This window comes from Panthera tigris, chromosome B1, assembly GCF_018350195.1.
Source record: "Panthera tigris isolate Pti1 chromosome B1, P.tigris_Pti1_mat1.1, whole genome shotgun sequence".
NCBI classification, from domain to species: domain Eukaryota; kingdom Metazoa; phylum Chordata; class Mammalia; order Carnivora; family Felidae; genus Panthera; species Panthera tigris.
The window spans coordinates 166,801,765-166,824,699 of record NC_056663.1 but is presented as its reverse complement, the minus strand read 5'-3'; the positions used below and the strand labels follow the sequence as shown (position 1 = coordinate 166,824,699).

Here is a 22,935-nt window from a genome sequence, read left to right as displayed (position 1 = left end):
GACGTGCAGGCGCCGAACAGCGGCGCTGCGTCCCCTGTGTCGCACCGGAGTCAGTAGTTGGGCGGAGTTATCCTCGGCAGCTTTTCTTCTCCGCCGGTGTGAAACGGTTTAGGTCTTTTTCGCCGGATCTTAGCCGGGGGCGTCTTGTAGGAAATCGCGCTACCGGCGATGGCGCAGAACTGTCTCGAGGTGCAGACCTGACGCCTCCGTCGCGCGAAGGGATGTGGACTCTTGTGGGTCGGGGCTGGTCGCACGGCCGCGCGCTAGCAGTGTGGGCCGCAGGGACCGCACAGCGGGGGCGCCTGGAGCCTCTTCCCACGCCGACCCGTGGGGCCCCTGCCGAGTTCAGGGCTTGGGACAGGCTCTACACCTCGGCTGAGCGCAAGGTGACCGCCGTTCGGCTCTAATTAACTCTGTTTTAAAACTTGGGAGGGCGCTCCTGGCGGATTTGGACTCGTGAAGGGCTTCCTAAACTACCTGTGGACGCAGGTTGCGATTCTTTAAAGGCGGCAAAGCTGAGAGCTCAAGGTGAGCTCTGGGTTCTGAATCCTCCACCACTCCCCAATGTGACCTTGGACAAGTCACGTTCTGACTTTCCTAGTTTGTAATGTGGGTAACTATTGTTTATTTTATGTGACCCCAAACAAACTTGTTTTCTGAGCCTTTGTTCTTGTGGTGGAGAAGGCACTGTTTGATAACTATGAAGAGATACAGTGTAGGCAGAGAAGTAGAGTAACTGGATGCAAGTTATGAGTAATTGGAAAAAATAAGACTTAAATATGATTAATTGCCCTTTTCTAAAATGCCTGGGGAATGTAAAATGAATTTATGTTGCAATTTCAAGTTCTTAAAAGTGGTATGGTCCTGTATATCTTTTTAATTGAATGCCAGTTGAAAGATGAGGGGGAGGAGGAATCCACTGGGCAAAAAAATTAGGGTTAGTTTTTTCTTAGAATTTCTTTCACATGTAAGTTGCACCTTCATTGTCTGCTTTGTATTAGAACATTTATAAAGGTCACGACTATTGTGGATTTCACTGTAATTTTCCTATTTTTAATGCTGGTTATGAAATACAGATTTGATTGGAAAAATAAAATATTTAGGGTACAAAAAACCAGACATACTCTACTCGTATACCCACTTTTAGCAGGTTGCAGTGAGGCTTCCTAAAGCATTAAAGATGATGTATGCAACTAAAACTCAGGAGTCACATTCTAAAATGTTTTTAAATTTTAAGTGATAAGAGTTTTTATTGTTTGTTTTTTGAGAGTTTTTTGCGGATGTTAAAACTTTTTTCTCTGTCCAAATAAGTTGTCAAACAACAACAACAAAAATATAAAACTTTTGAAGATAATATTAGGAGCACAGGTTTTTAACTAGATATGATTGCTGGTTAAATGTATTATGGGGGCAAAGAATTTCCTTTTTTTTCTCCTTAAAACATTTCTGTAGCTTTTGTTTGTATGTTTTTGTTTTTGGCCTCAAGAGGTTTTGTTAGACAAGGTGCTTGCTCTAAGCTTTTTCAGGAGCTCTAGGTGTCTTGGGTTCTTCATTCATGAAAATCATTTTCTCAGTGGTGGGAATATTTATAAGGGACTCTTAATTAGCTAAGTTATCACCTTAACAGTGAAACTCATGTATTTGATGAGTGCTATTTTAATCAATTGTTTGTAATAAGAGTTTAGCTGTATATCTCTTTATTGTCAGAGGAATAATATAAATGTTATAAATGAAATTGTTCAAAGAAGGCAAAAGGAACATTTTTGAATTAGTATGTTTGTTTCCTATCATGCAAAATGTATACTCATAAATGTTTCATTTCTCTCTTCTTTCTAGGAAAAAATTGACATGTCTAGATTCTCTGTTGAAAATATTAGAAATTTCAGTATCATTGCACATGTGGATCATGGCAAAAGTACTTTAGCTGACAGGCTCCTGGAACTAACAGGTATTTTCATTTTATAAATGGCCATGAGTGATTAATCATTATTTTTACCATGCTTTTTGAAGTTTTATTTTAATTTAATTTTTATTAAAAAAAACTTTTAGTGTTTATTTATTTGTTTTGAAAGAAAGAGCTTGAGCAGGGGAGGGGCAGAGAGAGGGAGAGAGAGAATCCCAAGTGGGGATTCACAAACTGTGAGATCATGACCTGAGCTGAAATGAAGAGTTGGATATTTAACTGACTAAGCCACCCAGGTGCCCCAATTGGTTTAATTTTGTATCCAGTATTGTGTCTTTTTAAAAGCTCTTAGAAGTATCAATAACTATTTCTATTTATAGGCACAATTGATAAAACAAAAAATAATAAGCAGGTTCTTGACAAATTGCAAGTGGAGCGAGAAAGAGGAATCACTGTTAAAGCACAGACAGCATCTCTTTTCTATAATTGGGAAGGAAAGCAGTACCTTTTAAATCTCATTGATACACCGGTAAGTTGAGAAATAACTTTGTTTTTATTACTAAAGTCAGCCTTGTATTAAGAGTGCAAACAAATCCTTGTTCAATTTTTGAACTGAACATTAAATAAACACTTATTTCCTCAGTGTTCTTATGTTTGAGTAACTTGTTTCACAAGCATCCACTAAAAAAAGAAACCTATTAACTTTCTATCAAGAGGAGTCCGTAGGTTTGGCATAAAAAATAATTATGGCTAACTTCAGAAGTATCAATAATTTTTGTTCCTCAGGGCCATGTGGATTTTAGTTATGAAGTATCCAGGTCCCTCTCTGCATGCCAGGGTGTTTTACTTGTGGTTGATGCAAATGAGGTAGGTACTTTTAATCTTATGTGGTGTGACGTGCTCCTTGGTTGTTCAAGAGATTTTCCTTAAAATATATTTTGGAAGTAGAATTTTTATGCTTGAAAATAGGATTTATTGTATTAGTTAACCAAAATCATATGCTTTGGTCCTGTTAATTTGAAGTTTTATTGCACTAAAGCAGTCTGGAATGGACTAGTCCGTATTTTAAACATTTTATGCTGATCAGAACTGTTAAGAGATTTATCCTTCCAAAAACTCAGTTTATAGTAGTTCTTAATTTGGGGTTTTAATACTAATTTTTAGCAAACCTTGAAAATGAATTTATTTTAGAAGTCATTTTGGATAATTTTAAGGTAATAATTTGGGAAATGTTAGGTTTAAAGAAACATGCCAATAACATTACTAAGTTCTTTTGTGGTATAAAGATAAACAAAAACATATTGAGTGATGATGTAAGAGTTGTGATATACTATTTAAAGTAAGCTTTTGATGTATTTCAGCTTCTCATAAACTTTTCATTCTAAACCCGAAGGTATTTGTTGTGTTAGACCTTTCTTGATCTTTTCAGGGAAGGTCAAGGCCTACCTTATATGTATAGTACTAGGTTTTATAAACTGAACTGCATGAATGTGTTCTTTGGTAAGCTTTTAGGGTTCATGTTTCACGTTTTTGTCCCTAGTCCTAACAGTGTCCTCCAATAAACGTTTCCTGAAATGAAAGGAATTTTCACAAGGAATCATCCAGATGCATGGAAGTATAGATACCATAGTTTATACCTCTGCTTTTGGGGAAAATGTGTGGGATGGTATTATATTACAAGTTTTATGATAGTTGGTAGGTGGTCATATCAGTATCTTGTGTCTTGATATTTCTAGGGTATTCAAGCCCAAACTGTAGCAAACTTCTTTCTTGCCTTTGAAGCACAGCTATCGGTAATTCCAGTTATAAACAAGGTAATTCCAATGAGACAACAATGCTGTTTACTATTTTACCTTCTAAAAGTAAATTTAGTGTTTGATTATTTGGTATACTATTTTTATATGAGGGATCTTGAACTCTATATTAAATATATTGGTAGGATTTACTTCTTTGAATTTGCACACAATAGAATTGCAACTCAAATTCCTGTATCCTTACATGTAGTTTAGAAGACAGTCTCCCTGAATTACATGGAGGGATTGAGGGCTATTTCTGCAGGAAAGGAATACAGGCAGGGCAGCCAAAATATGTCTGTTACACTAAAGCATAGATAGGAAGGGTGCCTGGGTGGCTCAGTCAGTTAAGTTTCCCACTTCCACTCAGGTCATGATCTCATGGTTTGTGAGTTTGAGCCCTCTGCCGGGCTCTGTGCTGACAGCTCAGAGCCTAGAGCCTACTTTGGATTCTGTGTTTACCCCTCTTTTTGACTCTCCTTGACTCATGCTGTCTCTGTCAAAAATAAATATAAAAAAAATAAAGCATGGATAGGAAAAGAAAAGGCACTTATAATCTTCGGGGAAATAATGTAATACATGAAACATAACAAGTGCTAAACTGAGCACTGTTGTTAAACTTTAACTTTTATGTTTTGAAACTAATAAAGAATCTTAATTTAAAAATCTACATTGCGGTTAGTTGAATTTTTTGATATTGGAGTTAAATTTAAAAGAGGCAAAGTTGTCTTACAGGTAAGACAGTTTGTTGTCATAAGTTATATCTAACTTATAAAGTCAGTTTACAGTTTGGTTGACAAATTGTTACTGAACACTTCTCCTGCCTTGAGTTGCCAGCTGCCTAAATTTTTTGCACGCTCTGCTATCTGCCCTTGGTTTTTCAATGGCTATACTTGTTAAAATTGTATTGCCTGTATCTAGGTTATTTTAACCTTTTTGAAAAGAAAAATAGAGGGATCAATTAGCTTATAAGTATGCTTTTAACTATTTCCAAATACTATTAATATGTAATACATTTTATTTTTACTGCATTAAGTAAGGCATAATGATTTTTTTTTTTTAAAGATTGATCTGAAGAATGCTGATCCTGAAAGGGTTGAAAAACAAATTGAAAAAGTGTTTGATATTCCAAGTGATGAATGTATTAAGGTAAGATACCCCCCCCTTTTTTTTTGTGAAGACATAGTTATACTTTTAAAAATCTCAGCTATTGGCCTAGTGAAATTTCATAGTATTTGAGAGTCCATCATTATATAAAGTTTTCATAGTTTTACAAAGTTCTTCATATTTCATTTGATCCTCCCAGAAATCCTTGTTACATGGTTATGACAGATAGGAATTTTCTTGTGATACAGTTGTAAGAATGTTTTTTTAATGTTTATTTTTTGGGGGGGAGGGACAGAGAGAGAGAGAGGGAGACAGAATCTGAAGCAGGCTTCAGGCTCTGAGCTGACAGCACAGTGCCCAGTGTGGGGCTCTAACTCACAAGCTGTGAGATCATCACCTGAGCCAAAGTCAGATGCTTAACCGACTGAGCCACCCAGGCGTCCCACTTGAGATACAGTTGAAAGAACTAAGGCTCAAAGATTTTATCCCATTCTTAAGAGTAAGATCTAGAGAGCTAATGTGCCAGGACTAAAATGTAGGCCTTCTGCAATTGATTGCAGTAGTATTTCTTGTTAGCCATTTTGTTCCTATGGAAATACTTCCTTTGACGAGCAGGTTCAAACCAATTTTAAGACATTTGTATGTGTTACAAGTCGGGGAGAGGCAGAGAGAGACAGAGAATCTCAAGCAGGCTTCATGCTCTGTGGAGCCCAACTTGGGGCTCTGTCTCCCCAACAGCGAGATCATGACCTGAACTGAAACCAGAAGTTGTATGCTTAACTGACTGAGCCACCCAGGTGCCCCAAGTTGATACTAGTTTCAATTTGAATTTTCATTTTCAAATGATGATTTAAGTGTTGAATAGCCACAACCAAACTGTGCTGTGCTAAACTGTGCTGTGCTAGTGCTTGTGTAGTAACTATGTTAGTGCAACAATGTAATGTTTAGCTTCCACTTTCAGTCTTGTTTGATTTTTGAAAAGGCATATTTCAGGTGATAACTGTTTTTTATCTATTTAACCTTAACACAGTGGTTGATTACATACAACATTGTAATAACTGAAAAGCAGTATTTTTTTTTTTCCTTAGAGACAGATACACATACACAGAATTTAATGCTTTTTATTATAAAGAGGGACCTCATAAAGCAGTCCTGGAATTATGGTTTCATAACTTGGGTTATGTTTTATTAAAGTGTAATTATTCTGATTTTAATGCATCTTTACAAAATTTATTCAGGTACTTATTTGGTAGGTGTCAGCTAGGAGCACAGCAGTGAGCAGAATAGACAAGACCCCTGTCTCAGTTCATCAGAGAGGCCTCCCTAAGTTACTCTGCATCATAGCATCTCTCTGAGAAAAATGTCTCATTGTATTTACATTCTCCTTGGGGAGACAGTCATTTAATAAGTAAAGAAAGAAGTAAGCATAGTAAATAATTGAATAAGACAGGTGTTGTCATGGATATTTGTTTAACAAATTGTGGTGTTTTAGGTGGAATGCCATACTTATCATCCACATATATTGTTTATTCTCTTCACGTGACAATCTTGAGATTTAGGAAAAATATAAATAATCATTTATTAGATGAGGAACTTGCAGCTCAAAGAAATACGTATTGGTCAAAGTCATGCATTCCATACAGTCATAACTACTCAGATTTTTTAAAACTCTTAGACCACTGTTCTTTCAATACCATAATAGAATGCTTTTGTAATTTAATTAAAGAACTATAGAGTCACCCAACTGTAATGGAAGGACACTTGACGTATAGTATAAGTTTTGTGCTTCCTTTTACTACTTTCTTTAAATTGATAACTGTTAGAATTCTTTCTTTTTTCTGATCATAAAACTCAGTCACCAGGTAGAAAAATAGTCTTTAAATGCTTATTTTTTTAAATTTAGATTTCTGCTAAACTTGGAACAAATGTTGAAAGAGTTCTTCAGGCAGTCGTTGAAAGAATACCTCCGTAAGTATTTTGCTATTTTTCTATAGTTTGTCTTTAATGGTATAAAGACTGTCGGTCTGATGTGTTCTTTTAAATTTTTTTTTTTTTAACGTTTATTTATTTTTGAGACAGAGAGAGACAGAGCATGAACGGGGGAGGGGCAGAGAGAGGGAGACACAGAATCTGAAACAGGCTCCAGGCTCTGAGTGGTCAGCACAGAGGCCGACGCAGGGCTCGATCTCCGGACCCCGAGATCATGACCTGAGCCGAAGTCGGACGCTTAACCGACTGAGCCACCCAGGTGCCCCCTGATGTGTTATTTTAGATTAGCCCATTCTTGTGGTTGGAGAGGATAAGTTATTTATTTATTTATTGTTTATTTAATTTTATTACCATTTTTTTAATGTTTACTTATTTTTGAGACAGCACAAACGGGAGGAACAGAGAGAGAGGGAGACACAGAATCCAAAGCAGGCCCCAGGCTCTGAGCTTTCAGCACAGAGCCCGACCTGCGGCTCGAACTCCTGAGCTGTGAGATCTTGACCTGCGCCAAAGTTGGACGCTTAACCTACTAAACCACCTAGGTGCCCCTATTTTTTAGAAATATTTATTTATTTTGAGAGAGAGGGTGCATGCCAGCTGGGGAAGGGCAGAAAAAGAAGGATAGAGAATCCCAAGCATGTTTCATGCTGTGAGCCTGACTCAGGGCTCAATCCCATGAGCCCCACTAACTGTGATATCATGACCTGAGCTGAACTCAAGGGTCAGGCACTTAACCAACTGAGCTCACCAGGCATCCCCTCATAAATCATTTTAAAACAGACATTTATTTAAAACTTAAGGTTGAATTAAAACTGATTTAAAAATAGGCATTGTAATTTATGGGAAGATGTTTTTATCTTGACAGTTATCAGCCTTTCTCAGGTATAAGAGTAAATTAAGCATAATATTTGAGTTGAAAATAGACATTTTATTAAGATTTTAAATTTGTTATGTGTGTGTGTTTTTCCTTATTTTTAATAGTCCCAAAGTACATCGCAAAAACCCCCTGAGAGCTTTGGTATTTGACTCCACCTTTGACCAGTATAGGGGCGTGATAGCCAATGTAGCATTATTTGATGGAGTGGTTTCCAAAGGAGATAAAATTGTATCTGCACATACTAAAAAGATACATGAAGTTAATGAAGTAGGAGTTCTGAATCCTAATGAGCAGCCAGCACATAAACTGTAAGTAATCTACGATAGTAATTAAAATACATTTGTATGTGTTTCTATCTCTGCCTTTCTTAGATTGATATCCTTAGTCCCAATTTCATAACTCAGACAAAACAAAAAACAAAAAACTTACCATTAAATGCAATTAAATATTAAATGCTTTTGCAATTTCCTGTGTGAAGGACAGTATAAATTTGATGTATTTTTATTCCTTTTGACTAGTTGTGACAAATTTTATGATCCTAGTGCACATTGGGTCCTATATTGATATATTTGATGAGACAGTGAAAGAGATGGTTCTGTCACCCATATATATCCACATTATACTGGGTATTAGTTTTGATACTTAATTTTTTATAATTAGATTTTTCAACATAAAAGTAGTGAAGAAAATTTGGTAATTCTTTAGTATGGAATTCATGGTAAAACTTTGATTGGGATCCATGGCATGTGGGGATTAGCGAAAAACTGAATTCTGAGTTCACTTACAAATATTTGCCTGCCTACTCCATCAGTATTCTGGGTACTGATGGGATAAATCACCTGGTACATACTTGGAGCATTCTAAGGTCTTTGTTTCCTCATCTGTAAAAATTAAGGTAGTAAATCAAGTGGGTATATAGTCACACTTGATCGTTTAATCTTGTATGTCTAAAACTAGCACTATTTTGCTCGTTACATTTTTTAATTGAGTCATAAAATCTATTTTATCTTTATTCTTTTTAAGTTTCTTTTTTTTTTAATGTTTATTTATTTTTGAGATAGAGAGAGACAGAGCATGAGTGGAGGAGGGGTAGAGAGAGAGAGGGAGACACGGAATCCAAAGCAGGCTCCAGGCTCCGAGCTGTCAGCACAGAGCCCGACGCAGGGCTCGAACTCACGAGCTGTGAGATCATGACCTGAGCTGAAGTTGGATGCTTAACCTACTGAGCCACCCAGGCGCCCCTTAAGTTTCTTTTTAATGTTTATTTATTTTTGAGAGAGAGAGCGAGACAGGACATGAGCGGGGGAAGGGCAGAGAGTGAGGGAGACAGAATTGGGAGCAGGCTTCAGGTTCTGAGTTGTCAGACTCAGACGCAGAACTCGAACCCCCGAGCCATGAGATAATGACCTGAGCCAAAGTCGGACACTCAGCTGACTGAGCCACCCAGAACCCCCCTAGTCATAAAATCTATTTTAATTTTACTCAAATTGAGGTCTCAGTTACATCATATAGATCATAACATTGACTATTACTGTATCTTCACTAAAGATGTTGGTACTTTATCCTAAATGTAAATTAGTTTGTTATCATGTAGGAAATTTGCTTAAAAAAAAAAAAAAAAGAACTAGAACTAAGGTAAAAACTCTGAAATTTTGGGATCTGCTCTTTTCCTATAAGAGGAACCTCAAATTGACGTCAGATTTGTTTAAGAGTTCACATTTTTCTGCTTGGTTAAAAATCTATTTTTTTTTTTTTTAAGTACATTTGTGACACAATTCACTAATAAAATAGTGTTTTACACTATAGGAAACATTTGGTGTTTTTGCACTTAGTTTTACTGTGTTTACATTATATTTTAGAAGCTGTTGTTTAATTTGCAAAGGTGGGCAGAGTCATGAAGAAGACCATAGACTTGTTGTGTTGCAGAGGTCCTTGATAATGGATTGTAAAGCATGGTATGTTCTTTTGCTGGCAATCCTTAGCATTGAGAATTGTGATATGTAATACTTACTTTGAATTAGACAAGGTTTTGTTTGGAAAGTGTAATAATTTCCTGGAAAGGTAGAGCTAATTATGAGTTTGCATTTGAAACACTAAAGCAGTCAATATTTCCATATAATAATTTTATTTAGATATGCAGGACAGGTGGGCTATCTGATTGCTGGGATGAAAGATGTCACTGAAGCACAAATAGGAGATACATTGTATTTACATAAACAACAAGTGGAGCCCTTGCCTGGGTTTAAATCAGCGAAACCAATGGTATTTGCAGGTGAGGAGCTCACAAATTCAAAGGATGAGGGCCAATTTGTTGTGTAAACTGAAATAAAAATTACTAGAAATACTCATTTTAAGTAACAGCTAAACTAGAATTCTCTGCTTCTTTTAGATTTTTTGTGTGCTATTCATGTGTATTAGTTAATTTCATATGTGTAGTGAAACTTTATGTAGGAAATCATTTCCTAAACTTTTAGAACTTAGAAAATACAAGCGCTTAAGAAATAAGCTATCTGATGTATTAAAGAGCATAGTAATATGAATCTCCTTCTTGTTTTCCTGGAGAGTAAGTCATTACATTTGGAATATTTCTCTCTTTTTTTTTTTTAAGTGTATTTATTTACTTTTTGCTGGTGGCAGTGGGAGAGAGAGAGAACATGAGTAGAGGAGGGTCAGAGAGTGAGGGAGAGTGAGGCTTTGCCTGCCAGTGCTGAGTCTGACACGGGGCTTGGACTCGCAAACTGGGAGATCATGACCTGAGCCAAAATCAACAGTGGGATGCTTAACTAACTGAACCATCCATGAGCCCCTGGAATATTTTTCTAATTAGGATGTTTTTATCACTAATTGTCAGTGGACATTTACTGAGTGCCTTCCTGTTAGTTGGACTTTCTTTAATACTGTACAGTGCTGAGGGTGCTTGGGTGGCTCAGTTGGTTGAGCATCTGACTCTTGATGTCCACTCACGTCCTGATTTCGTTGTTTATGAGATCAAGCCCCTTATCAGGCTTCATGCTGAGTGTAGAGCCTGCTTGGGATTCTGTCTCCTTCTCTGTCTGCCCCTTCCCCACCTCAGAATAAATAAACTTAAAAAAAACACATTGTACAGTGCTAGTGTAGATAGTGGATAGTGGGGATAGTGTTACCCCTCCTGTGTATAACTTCACAACCTTTTACTACTGTGTGGTGTTACAGACGTTTGAAAAAGAAACACCTGATTGAACGTCATTAAGTTACTCTATGCTGGGTATCTAGCGTTTGGTTTTCTCCATTTAGGATCTTGCACTGGGAAGTAGGAAGTTTGTTTATGCCCACTTTTAGGCAAAGTCAATCATATCTTTGGTTTTAATAGATTATCTGCCCTGAAGAATTAAGGATTTGGTATAGTTTTTATTTTTACTTGTTTTTTTATCTACTAATGGAGTTTCATTTGTAGCTGTGGAATGTCTTTAACTTTTGTTTCTAGAAATATATTTTTCTTACAATAGGTTTAATTTTCATGGTTCTTCTTTATTTTAATTATATTTGTGCAAACACATAAAAACATCACTGGGAGTGTGAATCCAGTTGTAAATTCATAAGGCTTTGAAACTTAAAGATATTTAAAGCCAATGTAACTTAATATTCAGTTTTTTTAGCATGCCAGTTCTTGTGGTCAGTGAAATATAGGGAAGTAATTTAAAAGGTAAATGATTAATTTTGATCTTGGAAGCATTGTATATTTAGCTTTTAGGCATATTTTCACATGTGATAATTAGAAATCATTGTGTCCTCAGGAATGTACCCTATAGACCAATCTGAATATAATAATCTGAAGAGTGCTATAGAAAAACTGACTATAAATGATTCCAGTGTGACGGTTCATCGAGATAGTAGCCTTGCCTTAGGTGCTGGCTGGAGGTAAGATTCTATTACACCGTAGTGTCAGATTTTTATTGAAAAATGAAGTTTAAGTGGTTTATTGCTCCTGTACATTTGATTACTGAGGATAAGTTCTTGTTAGTGTAAAGCTAACTAAAACAACCATCTGCCTATTTCACCCTGTATTCATGTCCTGTGGGTAAGTTTTATAGCAATTTTAAATAGAATCCCAATGGAAATTTTGAGTCCTATTTAATAACAGCATTTAATTATGATGTGAATTGCTTGAATGACTTTTGATTCTACCCTTCCTCCACAAAGTAAGACTATGTTCATCAAAGGAACTAGACCCCTGAGACAGATATTTAGAGCTTGGCTTTTTCTCCCCCAGGTTGGGATTTCTTGGACTTTTGCACATGGAAGTTTTCAACCAGCGACTAGAACAAGAATATAATGCTTCTGTAATTTTGACAACCCCTACTGTTCCATATAAAGCTGTTCTTTCATCAGCAAAATTGATAAAGGTACTGTTGTGAACCAGCATACATGGGAAAACTAAATACGTGTGTGTGTGTGTGTGTATGTGGAATGCAAGAGAAACTTTTTAGTACACCATTAGCTGAGTAGCTATTATGTGAGCTATTTCTTGATTAGTAGACATTAAAAATTGACTTACCTTATGACTAATGATAAAGAAGCCGCTTAACTAATCCATGCAGTATTTTTCTTAACCTGATAAAAATCTGTATATTGTCAATATTAGCCTGTTACTGAGAGTAAAAAGTAGAATTAGTAATTTAAATACTGTTCAAAATCTAGCACAAAAATGAAGAATATAATTTTGGTCATAAGTAGTTTATCTTATGAAAAGTGAAGCATTTATTGCTATCTGGCTGTAGGAAATTTTAGATTTCAGGTTAATGATAGAGACAATACTGTATTCCATCTAAGTGGTAATATATTCATTCTAAACAAATTTTAACATTGGCATCTGTAAATATCTTCCAACAAAATTAACTTAGGAAGCTAATGCCTTATAATGGGCAGATTAAAATGTACTTTTACATCATACTATTTCTAAGTGGTACATGAGATGTATTTAGTAAATGTCGATGAACACAATATATTACTTATGAAAAATTGTTACTAAGTGGTTATAATTCGATAGTTTTAAAATATAAAGCATGTTAAGGTAATAGTCTAACCTTGAGGAATTATTTTGTTTTTATTCAACAAGTGCAATAACGAAATAAATGCTAACATATACTGTAAAAATTGAAAATTTTAAAATGTAATTATTAAGATCTTGCTTAGCTATTGGTGGTTTTCTTATTTTTAGGAATACAGAGAAAAGGAAATTACAATCATCAATCCTGCACAATTCCCTGAAAAATCAAAAGTAACAGAATATTTGGAGCCAGTTGTTTTGGGTACCATTATCACACCAGATGAATATACTGGGAAAGTAATGATGCTTTGCCAGGTATAAATGTAATACAATTTAATATAAAAGTAAATTTAGTCCTCCCTAACTGGTTCCTGCTCAGGTTTTGAAAGATTTCCTTCTGCAGAGCACATTGAATTTATAAGAAATTTTCACAAAGGTCTTATCTACATGTGTATATATAAAGAGAGAGGTGTATAGATATCTATACTTTTAAAATCAGTTTGATTTTAAGTAAGAGAAAATAGAATTGCAATTTTGATCATCTGTCTTAATTTACTGAGTTGATAGTTTAGCAAAGGAAACAAACTTGATGCTTATTTATACTGACTAGCTAAAAGAATAATTTAGCCTTTTTATACTTGAAATTGAGGATAGTTTGAAGGATAACTATAATATTTGAGACTTCTGACTCAAGTTTTTGCCACATTGTAATAAATGACTTAATCCACAAATCACAGTCCTCAAAACAAACCTATTGAAATACTCTGACCTGTATTGGAAAGAATTCTAAAATGATTACTAGTGGACTTGCACTTTAATTCTGTATTCACAAACTAGAAAACTTTGGTCAGTCACTTAATTTCTTTGGGCCTAAGTTTTTTTATTTGTAAACCAAGAAATTAGAACTTTTACTTTATCTATAATTACATTTGGTTTATTTTTGCATACTATGTAATTTTAAAAAGACAAAATTCTTAGATAAAGACAAAGGATTAAAAGCTTTAGTAATAAATATGTTATATACAAAATAGTCCTCTGTATTATAAGTATTGTTTTCAGAATTCTAGTAGACCATTGAAGAAATAGTCCTTCATTTTGCCACTCTTTATTAGGATTTGTAAGGAAATTTTTAAATTAGTAATCAACCTCTTTCTATATTCATTTTAAACCATTTAAATAGGTTATCATTAAACACATTTTTTTTCTTTTTTAGGCTCGAAGAGCAGTTCAGAAGAATATGATATTTATTGATCAAAATAGAGTTATGCTTAAATATCTTTTCCCTTTGAATGAAATTGTGGTGGATTTTTATGATTCTTTGAAGTCCCTGTCTTCTGGATATGCTAGGTAAAAATTTAATGAGAAATTGAGATACCTGGACAATTTGTTTGAAATATTGACCAGCATGAGTATTCTAATACTCTTATTTATTTAATAATCTCTGCTCTCTTGAGGATAGTTGAGAAACCAGTCTAAGGATAGAAAGTCTTGGAGCAACCTTGTAAGTGTTAGGGAGTACTCATAATTTGCTTATGGAAGAATGAGTTCCTTTGATTCATCAAGCTATTACCCTGCTTTTAGGGAAAAAAAAATATTGTAGTATCCCCTTGATAAAAAGAGTGTACTCCCCCAGTCCCTTAGAATTATATGTAATTTCAAGAAGCTACTATGATGGAGTGCCCGGGTGGCTCAGTTAAGCGTCCAACTTTGGCTCAGGTCATGAGGTTCGTAAATTTGAGCTCCGTGTCGGGCTCTTTGCTGACAGCTCGGAGCCTGGAGCCTGCTTCAGATTCTGTGTTTCATTCTCTCTCTGCCCCTCCCCTGCTCATACTCAGTTTCTCTCTCTCAAAAATAAATAAAACATTAAAAAAAAAGCCACTGTGATCTCAGTGGCACATTTAATATGTATTTGTAGTTATGTAATCCTAAGAGCACCTCTATACATTTGGAAAACAGAAGTACATATTTAGTCTGTAAAAAATGGTCGGTGTGCCCTTGTATCTGTGAACACTTTAATAACTTGTTCTTCCCTGGAATAAGTGACCCACATTATGAAAACCATGGTCTCATCCCCAGGAGTACATGGAGGAACAGCCCTCTAGAAGTGAAGGAAGATTTAATACTAAGTAACAACTCAATGCATATAGCATTTTGGGAATAGGTTTATATTGGGGTAAATAACTCTAGATGCCCTGAGTATCCTGAAATCTTAAATTACTGGAATATAAATATATTTTTATAAATATATATACATTTAATTTGTATATATTTAAGTTTAATTATTTAAATTATAAATTATTTAAATATAAAATAAATTAATATATTTAACTTAATTATAAATATATAAATTACTGGAATATAAATATATTGAAATACAAAGAAAATATAGAATATGCTGGGGGAGTAGAAGGGAAAATGAATATTCACCTCTGTAAAAAACACATTCAAAGAAATGTGTTTTACAGTACTCAAAGAACATGCTACAGTGACCTGGAAATTTAGCTTTATGAAAGGAGCTTTTTAATGAAAAAGTCATTATAACCCTTGATACAAAGGAGTATTCTTTGTGTGCGTTTGTATTGAGAAATTATTTTTTCTGCTTTGTCACCCAATATTTTTCTTCTTTGTCTTCTTTCAGACAAGAACTTAAATAAGTGGCAATGGGATTTAAACTAAAATGAATTGAGGCAGCATGTTATTAAACAATTACCGTAATTAAAAGATCACTAAGCTAAGTGGTTATAAATAACATTTTAAACAAAAGCCTGTCAATTGTAGTTTGCATTTGGATACCACTGTGTGAATTAAGTGATCTTAAAATCTTTTAGTTTAGAAACTTAAATTTCAGATTAAATGAGAGAACATGTTTAATTTTGAACTATGTAAAAATAAAATAATGCCAGCTTCCAGAATTGAGGTAATTCTTATGTTCAAAATGTATCTTTTTTATATGCAGTCAATTCCTTACTTAAAAAAAAATCCATCATAGCCTAGGTTATCGGCTTCTCATGGATTGAGATTAGGAACAATTTCTCTTAAACCAAGTGGCAAGAATCTTCTGCAGCTGGGTCAGAAGAGGAAATTCCTTTCTTATATAAAGACTATATTGAAGCTGCTTCTGACACTTACTTTGATAGACCTGTTTGCCCTCAAACCCCAAGTAGCCTTTTGGAATTCTAAATGTGTTTCCTTCATTCCAGTGGTACGCTTGAATGAATATTTTGAATAGAGGTTAGGTTTCCATTGGGCTGGCTTAGAAATACATTTGTATAATGGCTTCTTTTGAAAAAATGAGTGAAGAAATTGTAAATTTTTGGAGCACAGAACATTTTTAAAGTTGTAAACGGGTGATATCTAGGGACTGTGTCTAGGTCTTCTTACCTCTGTTTGTGTTCTGCATAGTCCTTATGATGGTATATAATAAATGCTTAATAATGTTTGTTGAAGAAAAAGGATTTAGCAAAACTTGATAATAACCTGGTTTTAGAGTATGAGTATCAACTTGTCACCTTCCTGCTAAAAGCTTTAGAAACCAAACATTTGCAACTCTAGGCATGAGTTCGTTTTCCAGTTAAGACAGTTTAAGACTATCCACGTTCTTATCCATAACTGAAAAGACATGCAAACATAATTAAAGTTTTCTTTCTCATTAGACCTCAGTTTTGTAAGTTAACTCTGTTTTAATTGGCGTGATAACCTTTGACCATATTGTTTAATAGTAAACAGCTGATGCTAACCAAGTGCTTCTATGTGCTAAGCTAGGCTCTGTTCTAAATAGCTTGGGGGCGCCTGGGTGGCTTGGTCGGTTAAGCATCCGACTTCGGCTCAGGTCATGATCTCACGGTCTGTGGGTTCGAGCCCCGTGTCGGGCTCTGTGCTGACAGCTCGGAGCCTGGAGCCTGCTTCAGATTCTGTGTCTCCCTCTCTCTCTGCTTCTCCCCTGTTCATGCTCTGTCTCTGTCTCAAAAATAAATAAATGTTAAAAAAAAAAAAAAATTTAAATAGCTTGGTTTTTTTTGTTTTTTTTGTTTTTTTTGTATTAGGTACTATTCAAATGCTTTTATATGTATTAATTCATTTCATCCCTAAAAAAGCAGATTCAAACTGAATAGCAATATATGAAGTCCGAAAGTCTTATTTATGACGACTCTTTATCAAAGCCATAACTTTTATTTTACTGGCAACAGAAAACTAAACAGAAACCCAAACTTAGTGAAATTCTGAGAATTAATATATTCTATTGTCTACAGCCAGCAAGCAGCTGTTGGGAGGAAACATTGGGAAGAATGTGACATTTGCCTTCATTGTCCCATTTTCCTAGACTGGCTTACCAATTTATTTTCCTTTCCCCCATAAAGCATGTTCCCCTTGCTTTTGCCTCTCATTTCATAAATGTGAAAAGATGAGGGAGTTTGTTTCTCACTCTGGTCATTTAGATCTGTTTATGTGAAATGTATGTTTAATATTTTGATAGAAAGTTGGGTGGAGGATAGGGGAAGAAAAAAGATATTTTGCAAAGAGAAATAATCTGTTGGGAAGTATAACATTTGTCTACCACTTGGATATTTTTCCTTCATAGTTTTGATTATGAAGATGCAGGCTACCAGACTGCAGAACTTGTAAAAATGGATATTCTGCTGAACGGAAATATTGTAGAGGAGTTGGTAACTATTGTTCACAAGTAAGTTGAATAGAAATTAGCATTCGTGGAATGTGAAAGTAACCACTTTTGACATGTTTTTAAATTATTGATCATTTTTATTTGACAATGACATTTTGAAAACTTAAGAGTAATTCATTAAATTTTCTTGTACTAGTTTCTCCTTCCATTCTTTTTCCATGCTTCTTTTTTCCAAACTATTAAATATGAAAGAAGAGAATTATAGTAAAAAAGGATTGTGTCATGGAAAGAAATGTTTTCCTTACCTTACCAAAATAGGACAAAATAAATGATTTTTAAACTTCATGATAGGTTTAAAATTGAGAACAAGTTTTTATATTCATAAAAAATTTTTAATAATGAAAAATGAAATACCTTACGCATTGAACAAATAGATTGATAAAAATAATAGAGCACTTGTTTAATAATCATGTTATGTTAAACCATTCTAAAACTATATTGCGGAGTACTGTTAAGTGACAAAAATGCCTACTAAATAAAAAGCCAAACATATATACATTATGTTCCAAACTGTAAAATAACAAATATAATATGTATGCAGAAAAATAGCTGGACGGATATATGTTTAACACAGAGATTCTAAAATGTTTAACATTGGTTTTCTATGGGTGAGGGGAATGGTTTTTATGTATGTTTTCCAGATTTTCTGTAATAGGTCATGTTATTTTTGCAATCAGAGAAGTCCTATCATTCAGAGAGAAGCGATGTTTATGACAGATGAGTTCCATTTGAACCTCCTGAAGAAATCACCTTTATTGGGCACCTGGGTGGCTCAGTCTCTCTCTTTTTTATTTTTATTTATTTTTTTTTTTGAGAGAGAGAGTGCAAGCAGGGGAGGGACAGAGAGAGGGAGACAGAGAATTCGAAGCAGGCTCCAAGCTCTGAGCTGTCAGGCCAGAGCCCAATGTGGGGCTCAAACTTGTGAAGCGCAAGATCATGACCTGAGCCAAAGTTGGAAGCTCAACCGACTGAGACACCCAGGTGCCCCAAGGTCAGTCTCTTAACTCTTGATCACATCAGCTCAGGTTGTGAGTTCAAGCCCCGTATTGGTCTCCACACTGGGCATGGAGTCTACTTAAAACAAGAAATGGATTAATCCAAAAAAAAAGAAAGAAATCACCTTCATGTTTATTATACATATAGGCTAGAAAGCTACTTTGTTATTATTTTTAGTTTTGAGAGAGCGAGCATGAGCTGGGGAGGGGCAGAGAGCTTGCACAAGCAGGGGAGGGACAGAGAGAGAGAGGGAGACAAAGAATCTGAAGCAGGATCCACACTGTCCGCGCAAAACCCGATGCAGGGCTCAGGGCTTGAACCCGTGAACCACGAGATCATGACTTGAGCTGACACTGGACCCTTAACCTACTGAGCCACCCAGGCACCCCTAGAAAGCTACTTTAAATGTTTGTATTTAGGATGTGTAAATAGTTGCATTTTCTCTCTCAGAGACAAAGCACACTCTGTTGGCAAAGCCATATGTGAACGTCTGAAGGATTCTCTTCCTAGGCAACTGTTTGAGATAGCAATTCAAGCTGCTGTTGGAAGTAAAATCATTGCAAGAGAAACGTGAGTTGAAATTCATTTTTGTTCCCTGTTTTAGAAATGATAAATGGTTAGAAATGATATGACTTAAGAATGAAATAATACTGAAAAATGTAACTTCTCATTGGCCTAAGCTTTATTCCTACTCGGGGAAATACTAAACTGGTTTTTAATTCCATTTAATTAAGTGATGACTGTTATAATGATTTACTTAATTTTAACATTTTAAGCTATATTATGTATAATTATTAACATAATGGACATTGGTTTGAGGAATTGCTTTATTTCCATTCATTTTACTGAATGACTACTGAATTTCCTGAGTTAGGAATAGTGTATAAGCTACTAGCAACTGAAACTTTTGAAGAAGTTTTGAAAAAAAAGAATTGTTGGAGATATTCTTCCAAAAGACAAAATTAAATTATGATTTTTACTTAAAGCACTTAATATTACTTCCTCAGAGTTAGCAGAATTATAAATCAGAAAGATGAGAGAAGAATGCTAATGTATTAAGCTTTGCATTGTAGGTTGATTATGTGATTCAGTAGACATGGAAAATAGGCTAATTTATGTAGGAAACTGGTCTTTTTTATGATATGTGATCTATAATTGGGACATGGAATAAGCTGTTCTACTAGTAACAGTAAGTGCAAGAACTATCTGGTAGCATATTTCTTTCCTTGACTTCTGGGAAATTAGAAGTCTTTCCTTAGCTGGAAATTGCTATTCAGTTGTAGTTTAAACCCAAACTTGCATGTGTCAGTAGTGGTGAAGTGACAACCACCGTTTTTATATAGTCTTTGGATAAATTTTATGCCTGTATTTGTAACAAATTTTTCTTTCCTAACGCAATTTAGCTTTAGTTAATTGTTTTGAGTTTCATGAATACCCGGAGATTGGTCAGGAATTGATAACCAGGGAACATCCTGGAAAGTGCAATTTAAAATATCAAATAATTCTAACATAAGTGTGTTGAAGTAGAATACCTTAAAGGAAAAAAATAGATTTTTATATCCTACGAATATATATAAATGAGCTTTTTTCAAATTTCCTGTCTTCCACCAAATGCTGTAGAAATTTCTTAATTCTTATCCTTTTAGAAGCACTATAGAAAGATTAGTTTATAACTGCTTGAGTGGATATATTAAAATTATTTAGTTTTCCCAGAAAAGAGTTTTATAAAAATAATATATTCTTTATATTCCTAGTCACTCTTAACCCACATTTGGTAGAGTTAGTGATGTGATGATAACCATTTTTAAATTTTTTGGTAGTAGTGCTTAGTAGTAGTTTTAGGTTGAGCCAGAAATTACTTTGTATAATTCTTATAATTAAGGTCATATAATTAAGGCTTGAATTTGGCCTAATCAAGAATACACACAAGCCTTGACCTTTTTTTATTTTTAATAAAATTTATGTTGATGTTCATGCTGAATTCATTTTCTATTTTATGTCAAATACACCCAAATAGATACAAGAGCATTTGAGCTAATTTTACTTACGTATAACATGATCATTTAAATCGTTAGTAAAGGAGAGATTGTTTTTGAAAATAAAGTACTTTTAAAGAGTGTAATGAAATTATGTAATTCTTATATAAAATTTCCTCTTTTACAGTGTGAAAGCCTATAGGAAAAATGTTTTGGCAAAATGTGTACGTATCTACCTGTATTCTACTTTGAATAATAGATCTATTTTATGGGTTTAAAGTCAAAAGCAGTATAAATATATTGGTTTCCATTGTTTTTAAGGTTTTTGGTTTTTTTTTTTAATGTTTATTTATTTTTGAGAGAAAGAGTGTGAGCAGGGGAGGGGCAGAGAGAGAAGGAGACAAAATTTGAAGCAGGCTCCAGGCTCTGAGCTTTCAGCCCAGAGCTAAACATGGGGCTCAAACCCACCAACCATGAGATCATGACCTCAGCCGAAGTTGGACGCTTAACCGACTAAGCCACACAGGGTCCCCTAGTTTTTTTTAAATAGGTAAATCTCAGGTTGACTAACATACTCATTTTGATAACATTCTTATTCCATCTTATTTATAAAAATGTCCTTATATTAAGTACTGTGTAAGATAGTATTTTGTAACAATTAAGATCAGGATAACATTATTGACCTAATTTCCAAGGAGAGATTTTGAAGACAATGACTGTGGGAAGAGTATGGCAGTTTGAAATCCACCTCTCTTACATTGCTTTGTTGAGGTGTCTTTTCTGTTAAAATGTTTTCTTAACTCAGTTATGAGAATTAACCAGTAAATGCCTTCTCTAAATCCTTAGCATAGGGACTGGCACATTTGTGCCTATGTGAGTTTATTGGACTATAGATAAATGATGCAAAATTTCAAGACTTGAATCAGTAAGAGGATTGATAATTCTTCTTTGACATGCATAACATAGTACTAGATTTCATTGGTGAGTTTCATCTCATCCAAAATATAAATAAAGCCTTTATCATTCTTTGAGAAGATGTTAAATTGAGATCTATGAAAGGATTAGAAAGGTAACTGCAGATGTGTATCTCATGGGTAATAATTGTAAGGTTATTGTAATTGTGTTGATGTCTGTATGTAATTGTATGATTAATTTTCTATGGAGTAATTTGTTGGACTTCAAATTTTTAAAAATATTTTTCAGTATGGTGGTGATATTACCCGAAAAATGAAACTTTTGAAGAGACAAGCAGAAGGAAAGAAAAAACTGAGGAAAGTTGGCAACATTGAAGTTCCAAGAGATGCCTTTATAAAAGTTCTAAAGACACAATCTGATAAGTAATTGCTGGAAAAAAAATATAATGAATTTTCATAAATTAAAATTTGTGTATCTTTTTTCTTAGTAGCTGTATATGTTGACAACAGAGTGAAAATTATAAAACTTGCTTGTTGCTTTCAGGGTTTTTGGGTTTAAATAACCTATTAGCAGGGGCACCTGGGTAACTCAGTCGGTTAAGTATCCTACTCTTGATTTCGGTTCAGGTCATGATCCCATGGTTTGTGAGTTCGAGCCCCACATCGGGCTCTGTGCTAGCAACTCAAAACCTGCTTGGGATTCTCTTTCTCTCTCTTCCCCTTCCCCACTCGTTCCCCACCCCCGCCCCCTCAAAAATAAACAAAAATAACCTATTAGCTTTTCTTTGAAAAGGAAGTAGTAGATGGATAAGAGCTTGGATTCTGAAGCCATATTGTCTGGTTTCAAACTTCTGTTCCACCACTCACTGGCAAGGTAGATTGTTACTTAATCTCTGTTTACTCTTTAGTAAAATCAGGATTATACTATTATTTACCTCCATAGGTTGTTGGGAAGATCATATCAGATAGTATGCTTAGAATATTCAGAAGAGTGTATGACACAATAGTATGTACTTAGTGAATCTTAACTATTTTGTTTTCACGCATATTTTTTTTAAGTTTATTTTGAGAGAGCAAGCACACATGAGCAGGGAAGGGACAGAGAGAAAGGGAAGGAGAAAATCCTGAGCAGGATCCTTATTGTTGGGGCAGAGCTTCAGATGGGGCCCCATCTCACGAACCAAACTGAGATCATAACCTGAGCTGAAATCAAGAGTTGGACGCTTAACTGACTCAGCCCCCCAGATGCCCCATGAGTATTTTTCTTACACTGAAAGGCCCCATACTTAAGATTCTCTCTAGTTCAACCCCAAGATATTCTCAAAATCACCTTATCAATTTATTGTTAGCTGGATAAATTTAGATTTATAGGAGTTATTGAAGTCAAATAGCATACTAGCAGGACATGTGCTGTTTAGTTTTTGTTAAAATTTTTATAAATATTTGGAACTAGACAATTTATATACACATCTAAATTAAAATTAAGGGTAGGAGCTGTCTTAATTTTATAATTAAAATGCATTTGGTGCAAAATGATGGGTATTTGGTATTAGCAGCAGTATTAATATTATTAATTGCTAGATTTCATAATTGAAAATTTGAGCTTTAGTTAATTTAGTTGAAGTCACACAGGCAGTAAATGGTTGTCATGCTTTAAAATATGTCCTTTTAAC

At 34.7% G+C, this 22,935-nt stretch overlaps 1 protein-coding gene across 3 annotated transcripts; it reads left to right on the top strand.

Annotated features, from left to right (window-relative positions):
* The first annotated feature begins 65 nt into the window (after window positions 1–65).
* On the top strand, window positions 66–21,895 carry GUF1 (GTP binding elongation factor GUF1). Of its 3 annotated transcripts, none has more exons than XM_007075920.3 (17): window positions 66–386; window positions 1,837–1,948; window positions 2,284–2,432; window positions 2,690–2,770; window positions 3,640–3,717; window positions 4,762–4,845; window positions 6,707–6,771; window positions 7,774–7,977; window positions 9,802–9,941; window positions 11,443–11,566; window positions 11,919–12,051; window positions 12,867–13,010; window positions 13,909–14,042; window positions 17,275–17,376; window positions 18,823–18,942; window positions 20,536–20,572; window positions 21,552–21,895. In XM_007075920.3, exons 1-17 carry the CDS (start codon window positions 222–224, stop codon window positions 21,687–21,689), a joined length of 2,010 nt encoding a protein of 669 aa, XP_007075982.2. In that variant the 5' UTR covers window positions 66–221; the 3' UTR covers window positions 21,690–21,895. The 3 variants fall into 3 exon arrangements, with proteins under 3 accessions (XP_007075982.2, XP_042840539.1, XP_015390251.2); XM_015534765.2 differs by having other exon boundaries at window positions 308–528; XM_042984605.1 differs by lacking the exon at window positions 3,640–3,717.
* Window positions 21,896–22,935: the final 1,040 nt, after the last annotated feature.

Coding starts and splice junctions, on each gene's coding strand:
- GUF1 (XM_007075920.3), top strand. CDS start 222: ATGTGGACTCTTGTGGGTCGGGGCTGGTCGCACGGCCGCGCGCTAGCA. Junction 2,771..3,639: donor TTGTGGTTGATGCAAATGAG/GTAGGTACTTTT, acceptor TGATATTTCTAG/GGTATTCAAGCCCAAACTGT. Junction 9,942..11,442: donor GAAACCAATGGTATTTGCAG/GTGAGGAGCTCA, acceptor TTGTGTCCTCAG/GAATGTACCCTATAGACCAA.